We start from the raw sequence: 20,792 nt of genomic DNA, 5'->3' as shown, positions 1-20,792 counted from the left end.
GTCCCCTCATCTCACTGTGTCACACTCATTAGTGTCCCCTCATCTCCCTGTGTGTCACAGTCATTAGTGTCCCCTCATCTCCCCACGTGTAACAATCACTAGTGTCCCCTCATCTCTCCATGTGTCACAGTAATAAGTGTCCCCTCATCTCCCCCTGTGTCACAGTAATTAGTGTCCCCTCATCTCCCCATGTGTCACAGTAATTAGTGTCCCCACATCTTCCCTTGTGTTACAGTTATTAGTGTCCCCTCATCTCCCCATGTGTCACAGTCATTAGTGTCCCCTCATCTACCCATGTGTCACAGTCATTAGTGTCCCCTCATCTCCCCATGTGTAACAGTCATTAGTGTCCCCTCATCACCCTGTGTGTCACAGTGATTAGTGTCCCCTCATTTCTCCCTGTGTCACAGTCAATAATGTCCCCACATCTCCCTGTGTGTCACAGAAATTAGTGTCCCCTCATCTCCCTGTGTTTCAGTCTTTAGTGTCCCCTCATCTCACCCTGTGTCACAGTTATTAGTGTCCCCTCATCTCCCCCTGTGTCACAGTCAATAATGTCCCCACATCTCCTCTTGTGTTAGTCATTAGTGTCCCCTCATCTCTCTGTGTCGCAGTCATTAATGTCCCCTCATCTCCCCATGTGTCACAGTCATTAGTGTCCCCTCATCTCCCCATGTGTCACAGTCATTAGTGTCCCCTCATCTCCCCATGTGTAACAGTCATTAGTGTCCCCTCATCACCCTGTGTGTCACAGTGATTAGTGTCCCCTCATTTCTCCCTGTGTCACAGTCAATAATGTCCCCACATCTCCCTGTGTGTCACAGAAATTAGTGTCCCCTCATCTCCCTGTGTTTCAGTCTTTAGTGTCCCCTCATCTCACCCTGTGTCACAGTTATTAGTGTCCCCTCATCTCCCCCTGTGTCACAGTCAATAATGTCCCCACATCTCCTCTTGTGTTAGTCATTAGTGTCCCCTCATCTCTCTGTGTCGCAGTCATTAATGTCCCCTCATCTCCCCATGTGTCACAGTCATTAGTGTCCCCTCATCTCCCCATGTGTCACAGTCATTAGTGTCCCCTCATCTCCCCATGTGTCACAGTCATTAGTGTCCCCTCATCTCCCCATGTGTAACAGTCATTAGTGTCCCCTCATCACCCTGTGTGTCACAGTGATTAGTGTCCCCTCATTTCTCCCTGTGTCACAGTCAATAATGTCCCCACATCTCCCTGTGTGTCACAGAAATTAGTGTCCCCTCATCTCCCTGTGTTTCAGTCTTTAGTGTCCCCTCATCTCACCCTGTGTCACAGTAATTAGTGTCCCCTCATCTCCCCATGTGTCACAGTCATTAGTGTCCCCTCATCTCCCCCTGTGTGTCACAGTCATTAGTGTCCCCTTATCTCTCTATGTCACAGTCATTAGTGCCCCCTCATCTCCCAGTGTGTCACACTCATTAGTGTCCCCTTATCTCCCTGTGTGTCACAGTAATTAGTGTCCCCTCATCTCCCTGTGTGTCACAGTCATTAGTGTCCCCTCATCTCCTCATGTGTCACAGTAATTAGTGTCCCCTCATCTCCCCATGTGTCACAGTCATTAGTGTCCCCTCATCTCCCCGTGTGTCACACTCATTAGTGTCCCCTCATCTCTCTGTGTGTCACACTCATTAGTGTCCCCTCATCTCCCACCTGTGTCACAGTCATTAATGTCCCTTCATCTCCCCCTGTGTCACAGTAATTAGTGTCCCCTCATCTCCGTGTTTCAGTCATTAGTGTCCCCTTGTCTCCCTGTGTGTCACATTCTTTATTGTCCCCTCCCCCCGTGTCCACAGTTATTAGTGTCCCCTCATCTCCCAGTGTCACAGTCATTAATGTCCCTTCATCTCCCCCTGTGTTACAGTAATTAGTGTCCCCTCATCCCCGTGTTTCAGTCATTAGTGTCCCCTCATCTCCCAGAGTGTCACAGTCATTAGTGTCCCCTCATCTCTCGGTGTGTCACAGTCATTAGTGTCCCCTCATCTCCCTTGTGTCACAGTCATTAGTGTCCCCTCATCTCCCTTGTGTCACAGTCATTAGTGTCCCCTCATCACCCTGTGTGTCACAGTCATTAGTGTCCCCTCATCTCCCCCTGTGTCACAGTAATTAGTGTCCCCTCATCTCCCCATGTGTCACAGTCATTTGTGTCCCCTCATCTCCCCCTGTGTAACAGTCATTAGTGTCCCATCACCCAGTGTTACAATTATTAGTGCCCCTCATCTCCCTGTGTGTCACAGTTATTAGTGTCCCCTCATCTCCCCCTGTGTCACAGTCAATAATGTCCCCACATCTCCTCTTGTGTTAGTCATTAGTGTCCCCTCATCTTCCTGTGTTTTAGTCATTAGTGTCCCCTTATCTCTCTGTGTCGCAGTCATTAATGTCCCCTCATCTCCCCATGTGTCACAGTCATTAGTGTCCCCTCATCTCCCCATGTGTCACAGTCATTAGTGTCCCCTCATCTCCCCATGTGTCACAGTCATTAGTGTCCCCTCATCTCCCCATGTGTAACAGTCATTAGTGTCCCCTCATCACCCTGTGTGTCACAGTGATTAGTGTCCCCTCATTTCTCCCTGTGTCACAGTCAATAATGTCCCCACATCTCCCTGTGTGTCACAGAAATTAGTGTCCCCTCATCTCCCTGTGTTTCAGTCTTTAGTGTCCCCTCATCTCACCCTGTGTCACAGTAATTAGTGTCCCCTCATCTCCCCATGTGTCACAGTCATTAGTGTCCCCTCATCTCCCCCTGTGTGTCACAGTCATTAGTGTCCCCTTATCTCTCTATGTCACAGTCATTAGTGCCCCCTCATCTCCCAGTGTGTCACACTCATTAGTGTCCCCTTATCTCCCTGTGTGTCACAGTAATTAGTGTCCCCTCATCTCCCTGTGTTTCAGTCATTAGTGTCCCCAAATCTCCCCCTGTGTCACAGTCATTAGTGTCCCCTCATCTCACCATGTGTCACAGTCATTAGTGTCCCCTCATCTCCCCATGTGTCACAGTCATTAGTGTCCCCTCATCTCCTCATGTGTCACAGTAATTAGTGTCCCCTCATCTCCCCATGTGTCACAGTCATTAGTGTCCCCTCATCTCCCCGTGTGTCACACTCATTAGTGTCCCCTCATCTCTCTGTGTGTCACACTCATTAGTGTCCCCTCATCTCCCACCTGTGTCACAGTCATTAATGTCCCTTCATCTCCCCCTGTGTCACAGTAATTAGTGTCCCCTCATCTTCCTGTGTAACAGTCATTAGTGTCCTCTCATCTCCCCATGTGTCACAGTCATTAGTGTCCCCTCATCACCCTGTGTGTCACAGTCATTAGTGTCCCCTCATCTCCCCCTGTGTAACAGTCATTAGTGTCCCCTCATCACCCAGTGTTACAATTATTAGTGCCCCTCATCTCCCTGTGTGTCACAGTTATTAGTGTCCCCTCATTTCTCCCTGTGTCACAGTCAATAATGTCCCCACATCTCCTCTTGTGTTACAGTCATTAGTGTCCCCTCATCTCTCTGTGTCGCAGTCATTAGTGTCCCCTCATCTCCCAGTGTGTCACACTCATTAGTGTCCCTTCATCCCCCCGTGTGTCACAGTAATTAGTGTCCCCTCATCTCCCTGTGTTTCAGTCATTAGTGTCCCCTCATCTCTCCATGTGTCACAGTAATAAGTGTCCCCTCATCTCCCCCTGTGTCACAGTAATTAGTGTCCCCTCATCTCCCCATGTGTCACAGTCATTAGTGTCCCCTCATCTCCCCCTGTGTAACAGTCATTAGTGTCCCATCACCCAGTGTTACAATTATTAGTGCCCCTCATCTCCCTGTGTGTCACAGTTATTAGTGTCCCCTCATTTCTCCCTGTGTCACAGTCAATAATGTCCCCACATCTCCTCTTGTGTTACAGTCATTAGTGTCCCCTCATCTTCCTGTGTTTTAGTCATTAGTGTCCCCTCATCTCTCTGTGTCGCAGTCATTAGTGTCCCCTCATCTCCCCATGTGTCACAGTCATTAGTGTCCCCTTATCTCTCTGTGTACAACAGTCATTAGTGTCCCCTCATCTCCCAGAGTGTCACAGTCATTAGTGTCCCCTCATCTCTCGGTGTGTCACAGTCATTAGTGTCCCCTCATCTCCCCATGTGTCACAGTCATTAGTGTCCCCTTATCTCTCTGTGTACAACAGTCATTAGTGTCCCCTCATCTCCCAGAGTGTCACAGTCATTAGTGTCCCCTCATCTCTCGGTGTGTCACAGTCATTAGTGTCCCCTCATCTCCCTTGTGTCACAGTCATTAGTGTCCCCTCATCACCCTGTGTGTCACAGTCATTAGTGTCCCCTCATCTCCCCCTGTGTCACAGTAATTAGTGTCCCCTCATCTCCCCATGTGTCACAGTCATTAGTGTCCCCTCATCTCCCCCTGTGTAACAGTCATTAGTGTCCCATCACCCAGTGTTACAATTATTAGTGCCCCTCATCTCCCTGTGTGTCACAGTTATTAGTGTCCCCTCATCTCCCCCTGTGTCACAGTCAATAATGTCCCCACATCTCCTCTTGTGTTAGTCATTAGTGTCCCCTCATCTTCCTGTGTTTTAGTCATTAGTGTCCCCTTATCTCTCTGTGTCGCAGTCATTAATGTCCCCTCATCTCCCCATGTGTCACAGTCATTAGTGTCCCCTCATCTCCCCATGTGTCACAGTCATTAGTGTCCCCTCATCTCCCCATGTGTCACAGTCATTAGTGTCCCCTCATCTCCCCATGTGTAACAGTCATTAGTGTCCCCTCATCACCCTGTGTGTCACAGTGATTAGTGTCCCCTCATTTCTCCCTGTGTCACAGTCAAAAATGTCCCCACATCTCCCTGTGTGTCACAGAAATTAGTGTCCCCTCATCTCCCTGTGTTTCAGTCTTTAGTGTCCCCTCATCTCACCCTGTGTCACAGTAATTAGTGTCCCCTCATCTCCCCATGTGTCACAGTCATTAGTGTCCCCTCATCTCCCCCTGTGTGTCACAGTCATTAGTGTCCCCTTATCTCTCTATGTCACAGTCATTAGTGCCCCCTCATCTCCCAGTGTGTCACACTCATTAGTGTCCCCTTATCTCCCTGTGTGTCACAGTAATTAGTGTCCCCTCATCTCCCTGTGTTTCAGTCATTAGTGTCCCCAAATCTCCCCCTGTGTCACAGTAATTAGTGTCCCCTCATCTCACCATGTGTCACAGTCATTAGTGTCCCCTCATCTCCCCATGTGTCACAGTCATTAGTGTCCCCTCATCTCCTCATGTGTCACAGTAATTAGTGTCCCCTCATCTCCCCATGTGTCACAGTCATTAGTGTCCCCTCATCTCCCCGTGTGTCACACTCATTAGTGTCCCCTCATCTCTCTGTGTGTCACACTCATTAGTGTCCCCTCATCTCCCACCTGTGTCACAGTCATTAATGTCCCTTCATCTCCCCCTGTGTCACAGTAATTAGTGTCCCCTCATCTCCGTGTTTCAGTCATTAGTGTCCCCTTGTCTCCCTGTGTGTCACATTCTTTATTGTCCCCTCCCCCCGTGTCCACAGTTATTAGTGTCCCCTCATCTCCCAGTGTCACAGTCATTAATGTCCCTTCATCTCCCCCTGTGTTACAGTAATTAGTGTCCCCTCATCCCCGTGTTTCAGTCATTAGTGTCCCCTTATCTCCCTGTGTGTCACATTCTTTATTGTCCCCTCCCCGTGTGTCACAGTCATTAGTGTCCCCTCATCTTCCTGTGTTTTAGTCATTAGTGTCCCTTCATCTCCCAGTGTGTCACACTCATTAGTGTCCCCTCATCTCCCAGTGTGTCACACTGATTAGTGTCCCCTCATCTCAATGTGTGTCACAGTCATTAGTGTCCCCTCATCTCCCCCTGTGTAACAGTCATTAGTGTCCCCTCATCTTCCTGTGTAACAGTCATTAGTGTCCTCTCATCTCCCCATGTGTCACAGTCATTAGTGTCCCCTCATCACCCTGTGTGTCACAGTCATTAGTGTCCCCTCATCTCCCCCTGTGTAACAGTCATTAGTGTCCCCTCATCACCCAGTGTTACAATTATTAGTGCCCCTCATCTCCCTGTGTGTCACAGTTATTAGTGTCCCCTCATTTCTCCCTGTGTCACAGTCAATAATGTCCCCACATCTCCTCTTGTGTTTCAGTCATTAGTGTCCCCTCATCTCTCTGTGTCGCAGTCATTAGTGTCCCCTCATCTCCCAGTGTGTCACACTCATTAGTGTCCCTTCATCCCCCCGTGTGTCACAGTAATTAGTGTCCCCTCATCTCCCTGTGTTTCAGTCATTAGTGTCCCCTCATCTCTCCATGTGTCACAGTAATAAGTGTCCCCTCATCCCCCCCCTGTGTCACAGTAATTAGTGTCCCCTCATCTCCCTGTGTTTCAGTCATTAGTGTCCCCTCATCTCTCCATGTGTCACAGTAATAAGTGTCCCCTCATCTCCCCCTGTGTCACAGTAATTAGTGTCCCCTCATCTCCCCATGTGTCACAGTCATTAGTGTCCCCTCATCTCCCCCTGTGTAACAGTCATTAGTGTCCCATCACCCAGTGTTACAATTATTAGTGCCCCTCATCTCCCTGTGTGTCACAGTTATTAGTGTCCCCTCATTTCTCCCTGTGTCACAGTCAGTAATGTCCCCACATCTCCTCTTGTGTTACAGTCATTAGTGTCCCCTCATCTTCCTGTGTTTTAGTCATTAGTGTCCCCTCATCTCTCTGTGTCGCAGTCATTAGTGTCCCCTCATCTCCCCATGTGTCACAGTCATTAGTGTCCCCTTATCTCTCTGTGTACAACAGTCATTAGTGTCCCCTCATCTCCCAGAGTGTCACAGTCATTAGTGTCCCCTCATCTCTCGGTGTGTCACAGTCATTAGTGTCCCCTCATCTCCCCATGTGTCACAGTCATTAGTGTCCCCTCATCACCCTGTGTGTCACAGTCATTAGTGTCCCCTCATCTCCCCCTGTGTCACAGTAATTAGTGTCCCCTCATCTCCCCATGTGTCACAGTCATTAGTGTCCCCTCATCTCCCCCTGTGTAACAGTCATTAGTGTCCCATCACCCAGTGTTACAATTATTAGTGCCCCTCATCTCCCTGTGTGTCACAGTTATTAGTGTCCCCTCATCTCCCCCTGTGTCACAGTCAATAATGTCCCCACATCTCCTCTTGTGTTAGTCATTAGTGTCCCCTCATCTTCCTGTGTTTTAGTCATTAGTGTCCCCTTATCTCTCTGTGTCGCAGTCATTAATGTCCCCTCATCTCCCCATGTGTCACAGTCATTAGTGTCCCCTCATCTCCCCATGTGTCACAGTCATTAGTGTCCCCTTTTCTCTCTGTGTACAACAGTCATTAGTGTCCCCTCACCTCCCAGAGTGTCACAGTCATTAGTGTCCCCTCATCTCTCGGTGTGTCACAGTCATTAGTGTCCCCTCATCTCCCTGTGTGTCACAGTCATTAGTGTAACCTCATATCCCCATGTGTCACAGTAATTAGTGTCCCCTCATCTCCCCCTGTGTCACAGTCATTAGTGTCCCCTCATCTCCCCCTGTGTAACAGTCATTAGTGTCCCCTCATCACCCAGTGTGTTACAATTATTAGTGCCCCTCATCTCCCTGTGTGTCACAGTTATTAGTGTCCCTTCATTTCTCCCTGTGTCACAGTCAATAATGTCCCCACATCTCCTCTTGTGTTACAGTCATTAGTGTCCCCTCATCTCTCTGTGTCGCAGTCATTAGTGTCCCCTCATCTCCCAGTGTGTCAGTGTGTCACACTCATTAGTGTCCCTTCATCCCCCCGTGTGTCACAGTAATTAGTGTCCCCTCATCTCCCTGTATTTCAGTCATTAGTGTCCCCTCATCTCTCCATGTGTCACAGTAATAAGTGTCCCCTCATCTCCCCCTGTGTCACAGTAATTAGTGTCCCCTCATCTCCCCATGTGTCACAGTCATTAGTGTCCCCTTATCTCCCCATGTGTCACAGTCATTAGTGTCCCCTCATCTCCCCCTGTGTCACAGTCATTAGTGTCCCCTCATCACCCAGTGTTACAATTATTAGTGCCCCTCATCTCCCTGTGTGTCACAGTTATTAGTGTCCCCTCATTTCTCCCTGTGTCACAGTCAATAATGTCCCCACATCTCCTCTTGTGTTAGTCATTAGTGTCCCCTCATCTTCCTGTGTTTTAGTCATTAGTGTCCCCTTATCTCTCTGTGTTGCAGTCATTAATGTCCCCTCATCTCCCCATGTGTCACAGTCATTAGTGTCCCCTCATCTCCCCATGTGTCACAGTCATTAGTGTCCCCTTTTCTCTCTGTGTACAACAGTCATTAGTGTCCCCTCACCTCCCAGAGTGTCACAGTCATTAGTGTCCCCTCATCTCTCGGTGTGTCACAGTCATTAGTGTCCCCTCATCTCCCTGTGTGTCACAGTCATTAGTGTAACCTCATATCCCCATGTGTCACAGTAATTAGTGTCCCCTCATCTCCCCCTGTGTCACAGTCATTAGTGTCCCCTCATCTCCCCCTGTGTAACAGTCATTAGTGTCCCCTCATCACCCAGTGTGTTACAATTATTAGTGCCCCTCATCTCCCTGTGTGTCACAGTTATTAGTGTCCCCTCATTTCTCCCTGAGTCACAGTCATTAGTGTCCCCTGATCTCCCCCATGTCACAGTAATTAGTGTCCCCTCATCTTCCTGTGTTTTAGTCATTAGTGCCCCCTCATCTCCCAGTGTGTCACACTCATTAGTGTCCCCTTATCTCCCCGTGTGTCACAGTAATTTGTGTCCCCTCATCTCCCTGTGTTTCAGTCATTAGTGTCCCCTCAACTCCCCCTGTGTCACAGTAATTAGTGTCCCCTCATCTCCCCATGTGTCACAGTAATTAGTGTCCCCTTATCTCTCTGTGTGTCACACTCATTAGTGTCCCCTCATCTCCCTGTGTGTCACATTCTTTATTGTCCCCTCCCCCCGTGTGCCACAGTTATTAGTGGTCCCTCATCTCATTGTGTCACAGTCATTAGTGTCCCCTCATCTCCCAGTGTCACAGTCATTAATGTCCCTTCATCTCCCCGTGTCACAGTAATTAGTGTCCCCTCATCCCCGTGTTTCAGTCATTAGTGTCCCCTTATCTCCCCGTGTGTCACAGTCATTAGTGTCCCCTCATCTCCCTGTGTGTCACATTCTTTATTGTCCCCTCCCCCGTGTGTCAGTTATTAGTGTCCCCTCATCTCCTTGTGTCACAGTCATTAGTGTCCCCTCATCTTCCTGTGTTTTAGTCATTAGTGTCCCCTCATCTCCCTTTGTGTCGCAATCATTAGTGTCCCCTCATCTCTGTGTGTCGCAGTCATTAGTGTCCCCTCATCTCCCAGTGTTACAATTATTAGTGTCCCTTCATCTCCCCCTGAGTAACAGTTATTAGTGTCCCCTCATCTCCCTGTGTGTCACAGTCATTAGTGTCCCCTCATCTCCCTTGTGTCACAGTCATTAGTGTCCCCTCATCTCCCTTGTGTCACAGTTATTAGTGTTCCCTCATCTCCCTTGTGTCACAGTCATTAGTGTCCCCTCATCTCCATTGTGTCACAGTCATTAGTGTCCCCTCATCTCCTTGTGTCACAGTCATTAATGTCCCTTCATCTCCCAGTGTTACAATTATTAGTGTCCCCTCATCTTCATGTGTTTTAGTCATTAGTGTCCCTTCATCTCCCCCGAGTAACAGTTATTAGTGTCCCCTCATCTCCCTGTGTGTCACAGTCATTAGTGTCCCCTCATCTCCCTAAGTGTCACAGTCATTAGTGTTCCCTCATCTCCCTTTGTGTCACATTCTTTATTGTCCCCTCTCCCGTGTGTCACAGTTATTAGTGTCCCCTCATCTTCCTGTGTTTTAGTCATTAGTGTCCCCTCATCTCCCTTTGTGTCGCAATCATTAGTGTCCCCTCATCTCTGTGTGTCGCAGTCATTAGTGTCCCCTCATCTCCCAGTGTTACAATTATTAGTGTCCCCTCATCTTCATGTGTTTTAGTCATTAGTGTGCCTTCATCTCCCCCTGAGTAACAGTTATTAGTGTCCCCCCATCTCCCTGTGTGTCACAGTCATTAGTGTCCCCTCATCTCCCTAGTGTCACAGTAATTAGTGTCCCCTCATCTCCGTGTTTCAGTCATTAGTGTCCCCTTATCTACCCGTTTCTCACAGTCATTAGTGTCCCCTCATCTCCCTGTGTGTCACATTCTTTATTGTCCCCTCCCCCCGTGTGCCAGAGTCATTAGTGGTCCCTCATCTCATTGTGTCACAGTCATTAGTGTCCCCTCATCTCCCAGTGTCACAGTCATTAATGTCCCTTCATCTCCCCGTGTCACAGTTATTAGTGTCCCCTCATCTCCCCCGTTTTAGTAATTAGTGTCCCCTCATCTCCCAGTGTCACAGTCATTAATGTCCCTTCATCTCTCCCTGTGTCACAGTAATTAGTGTCCTCTCATCTCCGTGTTTCAGTCATTAGTGTCCCCTTATCTCCCCGTGGTCACAGTAATTAGTGTCCCCTCATCTCCTTGTGTCACAGTGATTAGTGTCCCCTCATCTTCCTGTGTTTTAGTCATTAGTGTTCCCTCATCTCTCTGTGTCCCCCGGTCATTAGTGTCCCTTCATCTCCCTGTGTGTCAATTAGTGTCCCCTCAGCTCTTCGTGTGTCACAGTCATGAGTGTCCCCTCATCTCCCCCTGTGTCACAGTCATTAGTGTCCCCTCATCTCCCAGTGTGTTACAATTATTAGTGTCCCCTCATCTTCATGTGTTTTAGTCATTAGTGTCCCTTCATCTCCTTGTGTCACAGTGATTTGTGTCTAATGATCTTCCTGTGTTTTAGTCATTAGTGTCCCCTCATCTCTCCGTGTCCCGGTCATAAGTGTCCCCTCATCTTCCTGTGTGTCAATTAGTGTCCCCTTTAGCTCTTTGTGTGTCACAGTCATTAGTTTCCCCTCATCTCCCCCTGTGTCACAGTCATTAGTGTCTCCTCATCACCCAGTGTGTTACAATTATTAGTGACCCTCATCTCCCTGTGTGTCACAGTTATTAGTGTCCCCTCATTTCTCCCTTTGTCACAGTCTATAATGTCCCCACATCTCCCCTTGTGTTACAGTTATAAGTGTCCCCTCATCTTCCCCTGAGTCACAGTAATTAGTGTCCCCTCATCTTCCTGTGTTTTAGTCATTAGTGTCCTGTCCCCTCATCTCTCTGTGTCACAGTCATTAGTGTCCCCTCATCTCCCAGTGTGTCACACTCGTTAGTGTCCCCTCATCTCCCAGTGTGTCACACTGATTAGTGTCCCCTCATCTCTCCATGTGTCACAGTAATTAGTGTCCCCTCATCTCCCTGTGTTTCAGTCATTAGTGTCCCCTCATCTCCCCCTGTGTCACAGTAATTAGTGTCCCTTCATCGCCCTGTGTTTCAGTCATTAGTGTCCCCTCATCTCTCTGTGTATCACAGTCATTAGTGTCCCCTCATCTCCCATTGTGTTACACTCATTAGTGTCCCCTCATCTCCCCCTGTGTCACAGTAATTAGTGTCCCTTCATCGCCCTGTGTTTCAGTCATTAGTGTCCCCTCATCTCTCTGTGTATCACAGTCATTAGTGTCCCCTCATCTCCCATTGTGTTACACTCATTAGTGTCCCCTCATCTCCCAGTGTGTAAAACTCAGTGTCCCCTCATCTTTCTGTGTCACACTCATTAGTGTCCCCTCATCTCCCTGTGTGTCACATTCTATATTGTCACCTCCCCATGTGCCACAGTCATTAGTGTGCCCTCATCTCCTTGTGTCACAGTTATTAATGTCCCTTCATCTCCCCGTATGTCACAGTTATTAGTGTCCCCTCATCTCCCAGTCATTAATGTCCCTTTATCTCCCCCTGTGTTACAGTAAATAGTGTCCCCTCATCTCCGTGTTTCAGTCATTAGTGTCCCCTTATCTCCCCGTGTGTCACAGTCATTAGTGTCCCCTCATCTCCCAGTGTCACAGTCATTAATGTCCCTTCATCTCTGCATTTGTCACAGTTATTAGTGTCCCCTCATCTCCCTGTAATAGTCATTAGTGTCCCCTCATCTCCCGATGTGTCACAGTCATTAATGTCCCCTCATCTCCCTGTGTTTCAGTCATTATTGCCCCCTTTTTTCCCTGTGTGTCACAGTCATTAGTGTCCTCTCATCTCCCCTTGTGTCACATTCTTTATTGTCCCCTCCCGTGTGCCACAGTCATTAGTGGTCCCTCATCTCCTTGGGTCACAGTCATTAGTGTCCCCTCATCTTCCTGTGTTTTAGTCATTAGTGTCCCTTCATCTCCCAGAGTCACAGTCATTAATGTCCCTTTATCTCCGCGTGTGTCACAGTTATTAGTGTCCCCTCATCTCCTTGTGACAGTCATTAGTGTCCCCTCATCTCCCTATAACAGTCATTAGTGTCCCCTCATCTCCCTATAACAGTCATTAGTGTCCCCTCATTTCCCAGTGTATCACAGTCATTAATGTCCCCTCATCTCCCTGTGTTTCAGTCATTAGTTTCCCCTTATCTCCCCGTATGTCACTGTCATTAGTGGTCCCTCATCTCCTTGTGTCACAGTCATTAGTGTCCCTTCATCTCTCCATGTGTCACAGTTAGTGCCCCCTCATCTCCTTGTGTCAGTCATTATTGTCCCCTCATCTCCCTTTGTGTAGCAGTCATTAGTGTCCCTGATATCCCAATCTGTCACAGTCATTAATGTCCCCTCAGCTCTCTGTGTGTCAGTTATTAGTGTCCCTTCATCTGCCCGTGTGACACAGTGATTAGTGTCCCCTCATCTCCCTGTGTGTAACAGTCATTAGTGTCCCCTCATCTCCCCTTGTGTCACAGTGATTTGAGTCCCCTCATCTACTCCTGTGTCACAGTCATTAATGTCCCCTCATCTCCTTGTGTCACAGTCATTAGTGTCCCCTCATCTTCCTGTGTTTTATTCATTAGTGTCCCCTCATCTCTCCGTGTGTAAGTTATTAGTGTCCCTTTATCTCCCCATGTGTCAGTCATTAGTGTCCCCTTAGTTCCCCGTGTGTCAGAGTCATTAAGGTCCCCTCATCTCCCTTTGTGTCACTCACAGCCATTAGTGTCCCCTCACCTCCCTGTGTGTCCGTCATTAATGTCCCCTCAGCTCTTCGTTTGTCACAGTTATTAGTGTTCCCTCATCTCCCTGTGTGTCAGTCATTAATGTCCCATCTCTCCATGTGTCACAGCCATTAGTGTCCTCACATCTCCCCTTGTGTCACAGTCATTAGTGTCCCCTCAGCTCCCTATGTGTCACAGTCATTAGTGTCCCCTCAGCTCCCTATGTCTCAGTCATTAGTGTCCCTTCTTCTCCCCATGTGTCAGTCATTAGTGTCCCCCCATCTCCGTGTCACAGCCATTAGGGTCCTCTCATCTTCCCTTGTGTCACAGTCAGTGTCCCCTCAGCTCCCTATGTGTCACAGTCATTAGTGTCCCTTCATCTCCCCATGTGTCAGTCATTAGTGTCCCCTCAGCTCCCTGTGTGTCACAGTCATTAGTGTCCCTTCATCTCCCCATATGTCAGTCATTTGTGTCCCCTTAGTTCCCCATGTGTCAGTCATTAGGGTGCCCTCATCTCCCTGTGTCACAGTCATTAATGTCCCCCTCATTTCCCTGTGTGACAGTAATTAGTGTCCCCTCACCTCTCCATGTGTCACAGTCATTAGTGTCCCCTCATCTCTTCGTGTGTCACAGTTATTAGTGTCCCCTCATCTCCCCATGTGTCAGTCATTATTGTCCCCTCATCTCCCCCCGTGTGTCACAGTTATTAGTGTTGCCTCATCTCCCTGAGTGTCAGTCATTAATGTCCCCTCAGCTGTTCGTGTGTCACAGTCATTCGTGTCCCCTCATCTTGTGGCCACATTCCGCTTTTCATATGAGATTTGCAGATTACTCCAAACAGCTGCACAAACACAGAGGACGGGGGAGCGGCAGCCGCTGTGGCTGGTACAATGGAAAGTGCTGGTGTGGTGGAACTGGGGGGCTGTAAAATTCCAGCAGATATCCAGACATCAATACCCGGGATCACACTGGAGGAGGCAAAGCCGCAATACGGACGCCTCTAGATGCCCCCAGACCCTCTCCAGTTTGATATCATAAGGATGGGTTTTCCAGGAGTAATAATAGACTGACCACTCCTGGGTTACAGGAAAGGTTTTTCTAGTGACTGACCACTAGAAAGATTGGGACCTGGATGGGAGAGGTGCAGAGAATGGAGGCGCTGAGTCACCTTCATCCCCATCAACCTCTAGGAATCACCTTCAGGGTTGACCTGACATAAGAGCAGCGCTTACAGATTTTCGCCTTCGTTATCCCATATTCATAAGTCCTGGCCATTCTACACAACATGGACTGTAGTGCCTCCATTATTAGCGCCATCAGAGTGATAATACAAGCAGTGCCTCCTAGATGCTGGCAGAGCACCCCTCTCTGCCTGCCTCCAGTCACCACTAGGGGGAGCTCACGATATACAAATCTATACACCTCCTAGCAAAGTCAATAGGACAACTAGAAATACCTTGTATATGAAGCTAGGTAGCTTCTCCTAATGGTGACCATCAGCATAACATGCAACTGGATTTACCTGCCCAGAGAGTACACAGGTATGAGATTTCCACTACATAAACCCCTGTCAGGAGGTAGAGAGGACAGAGCGATGTTCTGCAGATCTCTAGAGGTCAGAGGTGTAATAATCAGCAGGATATATCACTGTGTATCTGTCAGGAGGTGGGGGAGAGATGCTCTGCGGCGGTCTGCAGTGCTGTATTAGTCATCCCCCTCAGCGGTGACCATTTCCTGTTGAGGATGGAAACCCTTTTCTGGTGATTTTTCGGCCTCTGCACCACTAATATTGCAGGTTATTAAAGGGGTTTTCTGACTGATGTACCATCCCAGCTTTAGCCCCATAGAAGGGAATGGAGCTGAGCTGCGATACCAGGCACGGTCACTATACGATGTGCGGCGCTGTGCTTGGTAAACTGCAGGGAGGACGCGGTGCTCACAGGAACACCGCTACCCTCTCAAACTGCTGATCGGCAGGGGTCCCAGGTGTCGGACCCCACCGATCAGATACTCATGACCTATCTCAAGGAGTCGGAAAACCCCTTTAAGCCTAGAGGTGCCTGAGAAGAGATGGACCCCTGTGAGTTAGCGGTTAGGTCTTATCCAGACTGCCATAACTCTGGCACAATTTAGTGTCCTTATTTTATGATGCTATTGGTTCAGGATTTACAGACGTAATAGACACTAAAAAATGCACCCACAATACACCCGTCTGACATCTGTGACCGCACATGCTGGGAGTTGTAGTATTACATTATACTATGGACTTTGAATCTTGTGTTGCCGCCATCTCCCATAACTGAAGAACGCTTTACCCCCTGGACTCCTATTTTCCTGTTACTTTGTGAGTCAGGGAGCACACTGGCGCCCTCTAGTGCACAGTATTAGGGCAGCTGGCAGCTCCCTTTAATTAAAGGAGTCGATTTCCACACTCACCCTTTGCGTTCGTTTTCCCGGAGTCGTCTTGATGAAATTCTTTGATTTCCTGCCAATTGTCTTCATATTCTGCTGAAATTCATCAGTTTGGAAAGTCCCTGCAAAGGGAAAAAGAGGAAGGTGCCAGCTGCGGGCAGCGCGTGGAGCCAGGCAGTCACATGGGGGGCGCTGTAGCCATGAAGACCGCCAGCAACCATCTCATCTCTCCTGGTCAACTGAGGGCAATCCATAGAGGTCAATGGTGTCAGTAGAGATGCAGAGATAAAATGGTGGAAAGCCAAATGTCATAACCTGGAATTATGGGCACTGCCTGGCACCATCACTGCACACATCCTCACCAGGAGATTCCACTGGTAAATTGCTCCCAGGTGTAGTGTCCCTTTAAGAAAGCATAGACTTCACACTGCGCCCCCAGCTACAAGACCTCGGGCAGGAAGGATGTGAACACAGCGAAGTGTGGATATCCAGCATATATAGACATATCCTTGAAGTGTCTGCAGGCTCCTTCACTGCCAGGAATCCAGGTTACTTTCAGCATTATCCACAGCTGAGGCATGTTGGGAGTAGTTGTTCCACAGCTGCCAGGCAATAACTGCACACACTGCTCGGAGGGTTTGACCACGACCATTTAATAGCACAGAACCAAAAAAACACAAAATGTCAGCGAGAAGCAACCTCTTAAATTGTCAATCCTTACTATACAGACGTTATAAAGAGGCACATTACAAATAAAGTTTGTTGAAACAAGTGCTATAGGAGCCTCTGCTCCCGGGCCTACATGGACAGTGCCAGTTCATACATTCATGGCGGACAGACGCACGTAGGCCTGCTGGAGACACTGCAGCCTGCCCGCTCACAGTAACCAATCAGAATTTAGGTTTCATTTTTCCACTACACACTAGGAGATGAAAGCTGAATTATGATTGGCTGCTGCAGACATATATTTCTTTTTTCAAAACTTTAGTCAGATAAACACGGACAACCGCTGCTATCACTATAAGGGTTTGTGGACCACTAGACATGGAGGTTATTGCTTTATAGGGGGACATGAGGACACAAGGAGAGCAAAACTCAGAGGGAAGGGGTCCCCATTATCGGCTATATACAAGCAGCAGACACATCCAGCGCCATCAGGCGTCAATCGGGGAACTCTTTTTCTCTAGACATTGAAGAGTCTCGTAAGTCGCCTTTTCTGTCGGTCCAAGACCCTGAAATTCATGAGAGAAATTCACAGAATTACCCCAAGTATACCAGAGAACTACAACTCCCAGCATGAACAGACACATGGTACTGCTGACACACTGAACCTTATCCTATCCTGTGTGATACAGTCTGCCGAGCTGTGTATCTAATCCCGTCCTGTGTGATACTGTCTGCTGAGCTGTGTATCTAATCCTATCCTGTGTGATACAGTCTACTGAGCTGTGTATCTAATCCTGTCCTGTGTGATACTGTCTGCTGAGCTGTGTATCTAATCCTATCCTGTGTGATACTGTCTGCTGAGCTGTGTATCTAATCCTATCCTGTGTGATACTGTCTGCTGAGCTGTGTATCTAATCCCGTCCTGTGTGATACTGTCTGCTGAGCTGTGTATCTAATCCTGTCCTGTGTGATACAGTCTACTGAGCTGTGTATCTAATCCTATCCTGTGTGATACAGTCTGCTGAGCTGTGTATCTAATCCTATCCTGTGTGATACAGTCTACTGAGCTGTGTATCTAATCCTGTGATGTGTGATACTGTCTGCTGAGCTGTGTATCTAATACTATCCTGTGTGATACTGTCTGCTGAGCTGTGTATCTAATACTATCCTGTGTGATACTGTCTGCTGAGCTGTGTATCTAATCCCGTCCTGTGTGATACTGTCTGCTGAGCTGTGTATCTAATCCTGTCCTGTGTGATACAGTCTACTGAGCTGTGTATCTAATCCTATCCTGTGTGATACTGTCTGCTGAGCTGTGTATCTAATCCTATCCTGTGTGATACTGTCTGCCGAGCTGTGTATCTAATCCTGTAATGTGTGATACTGACTGCTGAGCTGTGTATCTAATCCTGTCCTGTGTGATACAGTCTGCTGAGCTGTGTATCTAATCCTGTGTGATACAGTCTGCTGAGCTGTGTATCTAATCCTATCCTGTGTGATACAGTCTGCTGAGCAGTGTATCTAATCCTACCCTGTGTGATACTGACTGCTGAGCTGTGTATCTAATCCTACCCTGTGTGATACTGACTGCTGAGCTGTGTATCTAATCCTATCCTGTGTGATACTGTCTGCTGAGCTGTGTATCTAATCCTATCCTGTGTGATACAGTCTGCTGAGCTGTGTATCTAATCCTATCCTGTGTGATACTGACTGCTGAGCAGTGTATCTAATCCTATCCTGTGTGATACAGTCTGCTGAGCTGTGTATCTAATCCAATTACGTGTGATACGCTCTGGTACTCACAGTGTAGATCCCCTCTGCTCCCTGGAAGAGAAGACAGGAAATATTACAGGATTCAGTATAATGTACAGAGATCTATCAGGGTGAATAGGACAAGGGTTCTGGCCCTAATAATTAAATTAAAAAAAACACCAAAATACTAAAAGGTTAAATCACCCCCTATCCCAATTTTACATATAAAATATATAAACATATTACACATCGCCACGTTGGAAAAAGTATAAATATTAAAAAATATCTCCTATGCATTGAACGCCTAACAGAAAAAAAATTAAATGTAGAATGCACGCGGCTTTTTTGGCGTTTTATTTTTTGCACGTGGTATCGAGTATCGCAATACTTTTTTATGGTATCGAAATAGAGTCAAAATTTTGGTATCGTGACAACCCTAGGTAAGACATTTTTATTTTTTTTTTATTTTTTTTAATTATACCATAATTATATGCATATTAAATTTGGCTCCTAAATTTTTCATGTTAGGCGCCAATGGCTCCCTGATATTTTTTTTAGCCGGGAGCCCTGCTTTGTCCTGCAGCAGGACCGAGTCTGAACACGTGTATCCGCTGTGCGACATTACGAGGTCCGGAGCGCAGCTTTTCAGCCTCTGGACATAAAGGTGAATGTTACCATTCACTGACAACAAGCAGAGATCTTGTTAATGAGTAAACGTTCTAGGCCACTTATAAACCTGCCGTCAGTACCACTTACATCTGTTCCCGGGAAAGCTGAGTAAACGCCAAGTACGGTGGCCATATTTTGCTTTTACTCAGCTTTCCCAGGCACAGATGTGTAACACATAAACTGCATTGTATCACTCGTCAGAAGAGCTTGCACTCTACGTGAGAACTCAGGAAGCAGCGTGCGAGGTTTGTGGTGGCAGCAGTGAAAGGAAGCGGTCAGCAAGCGATGGACACAAGCATTTCTTCTTTCACTATGAGGCTGCTGCAGACACAGGTGGGGGATGGGCTGCCCGACAACTCGCTGTGCGTGGGGGTAGAGTGTCAGCTCTGAGGTCTCATCTTTCCAGGCTGTCCTCACCAGCACATTCAGTGGATGTATGTGGCAGGGGATTAGAGTGCAAGCTCTTCTGGTTGTGTCATATCATAAGGTTCAGTCATGGACGTTAGAAGATCTCCCCCCAAAACATGGCAATTCCTGACACCCCAGAAAGTACCAAACCCCCGACCCCAGGTGCTGCATGCTCATAGTAGGACGGAGGGGACGCAGCTGGTGCCACCAAGATGATGGGTATAGGGTGTGTAGTTGGGGGCGTCCCCTCACCTTCAGCGCCATCTCGGTCTCGCCCTTCCCAATCTCGCTGTAGATCTGCTTGTCCCGGCCCTTCAGATGCTGCAGCAAGAAGAACCGTTAGATCAGGACATGGTCACTACACAAAGTCCAGACAGGGCGTCACAATAATCACCTCGTAAAGCGCCCCTCCGGCAGCCGCCTTCTTGGCTCTTGCCGTCTTCACCTACGGGTGGATATGAAGTAGACGAGATCCATGTGATCTAAAGGCTCTGGACCAACTATCAGAACCTGCAAAACTGCACTCACCTTGAGGTGGCAGTAGAGAGCGGTGAGGACGATTCCATAGAGGAAGAGGATGCCGTCAAGGATGTAGCAGATCTCAGGTTCTTGCATTCCGGCAACTAGAAAAACCAAAGCAGATGATATCACCAATGGTGTCCTGCAGGAGATCCAAAAAACCTTGGTGGCTTTACCTGCAACTGCCCGACATTGAGGCGAAGACAACTGTGTCATCTACTGTAACAGTCCTTTACTGAGCCCAATAAAGGAGACTTCACCATCACCATATAATGATTCTCCGGTGGGGTGAGGTCTTCTCTAATGTTGGCCAAAAATCTAACTTGTCTTATACAAGAGGACTAAGGAAAGATCTGACCAAGCAACGGGCCAGATGTCCGAGAACTGCAAATATCTCCCAGGTATCTAAGATACATCCCCACGTGGCGCCATTTTCACCCACGTAGTCTGGGGCAGATAAGGATCTTCAGGAGAAAGTATCATCTCAGCGTCAAGACTCCAAAAGGGTGTCTGCAGCTCAGGAACCACCAGCCGATCTCACCGAGGAACCACACCCATCATGATGGAGATCCAGGAGAATGGTCACCCGTTGTGTTACCTTCACGTGGTGGCAGTCCAGCAGAAGTCAGCTGTTTGGGACCTTGGCGGCAGATCAGCGCTGCAGTACGTCCAAGATGTGCAGTGCGGAACTCTATGGCAGCAAACGTCTTGTGTCCAGACCAATATAGGAAGTGACTCTCCGCCCAGCATCCGCTACAGATAGACACTCTGGGTTTTTTCTCTCTTCTGGTTTTTGTAAGAAGCGAATTTTAAGGAAACTGGAAGTTCCTTATTCTGCACAAAATATTAGTTACCGTATAAGAGAGGAACAGGATGAAATGATGGCGGCTTTACTGCCCCTGGGATCCTCGCCCTGTGGATAAGTCTTGCCTCCCATTACTAAGTCCTGGGAGGAGGCGACTACGTTCATGGAGACGCCTGAGGTCGTATTGTTGCTCCACTTTCCAAAATGTCATCCACCCCCTTTTAGCTTAAAGGGGTTTTCCAGGTTCCTGACCTATCCTTTACCATCATTAGTTTATTAATATATAATTGGAGAGGGTCTGTCACTGCACCCCTTCAGATCAGCAGGCTCTGCTGCGGAAACAGGAAGTACAGCTCCGTTCAAAGTGTTGTGGCCGTGCCGGGGTACTGCAGCTCGGCTCCCATTCACTTCA

General features: G+C 48.1%; 1 protein-coding gene across 1 annotated transcript; it reads right to left on the bottom strand.

Moving 5' to 3' along the window:
- Window positions 1-16,190: 16,190 nt before the first annotated feature.
- On the bottom strand, window positions 16,191-20,451 carry FCER1G (Fc fragment of IgE receptor Ig). The gene is made up of 6 exons (XM_040412443.1): window positions 20,174-20,451; window positions 19,585-19,679; window positions 19,451-19,501; window positions 19,309-19,377; window positions 18,031-18,051; window positions 16,191-16,793 (listed from the first exon to the last, which is right to left on the bottom strand). Exons 2-6 carry the CDS (start codon window positions 19,669-19,671, stop codon window positions 16,716-16,718), a joined length of 306 nt encoding a protein of 101 aa, XP_040268377.1. The 5' UTR covers window positions 19,672-19,679; window positions 20,174-20,451; the 3' UTR covers window positions 16,191-16,715.
- Between the last annotated feature and the right edge of the window lie 341 nt (window positions 20,452-20,792).

The sequence above is a fragment of the Bufo bufo genome, chromosome 11, assembly GCF_905171765.1.
Source record: "Bufo bufo chromosome 11, aBufBuf1.1, whole genome shotgun sequence".
NCBI lineage: Eukaryota > Metazoa > Chordata > Amphibia > Anura > Bufonidae > Bufo > Bufo bufo.
This window is presented reverse-complemented; position numbering and strand designations above follow the sequence as displayed.

Excerpts from the sequence above, each read along its gene's own strand:
- FCER1G (XM_040412443.1), bottom strand. The coding sequence starts at position 19,671 with ATGCAAGAACCTGAGATCTGCTACATCCTTGACGGCATCCTCTTCCTC. Across the intron at positions 19,502-19,584 it reads CTCTCTACTGCCACCTCAAG|GTGAAGACGGCAAGAGCCAA; the intron begins GTGAGTGCAGTT and ends ATCCACCCGTAG. Across the intron at positions 19,378-19,450 it reads CCGGAGGGGCGCTTTACGAG|CATCTGAAGGGCCGGGACAA; the intron begins GTGATTATTGTG and ends TTCTTGCTGCAG.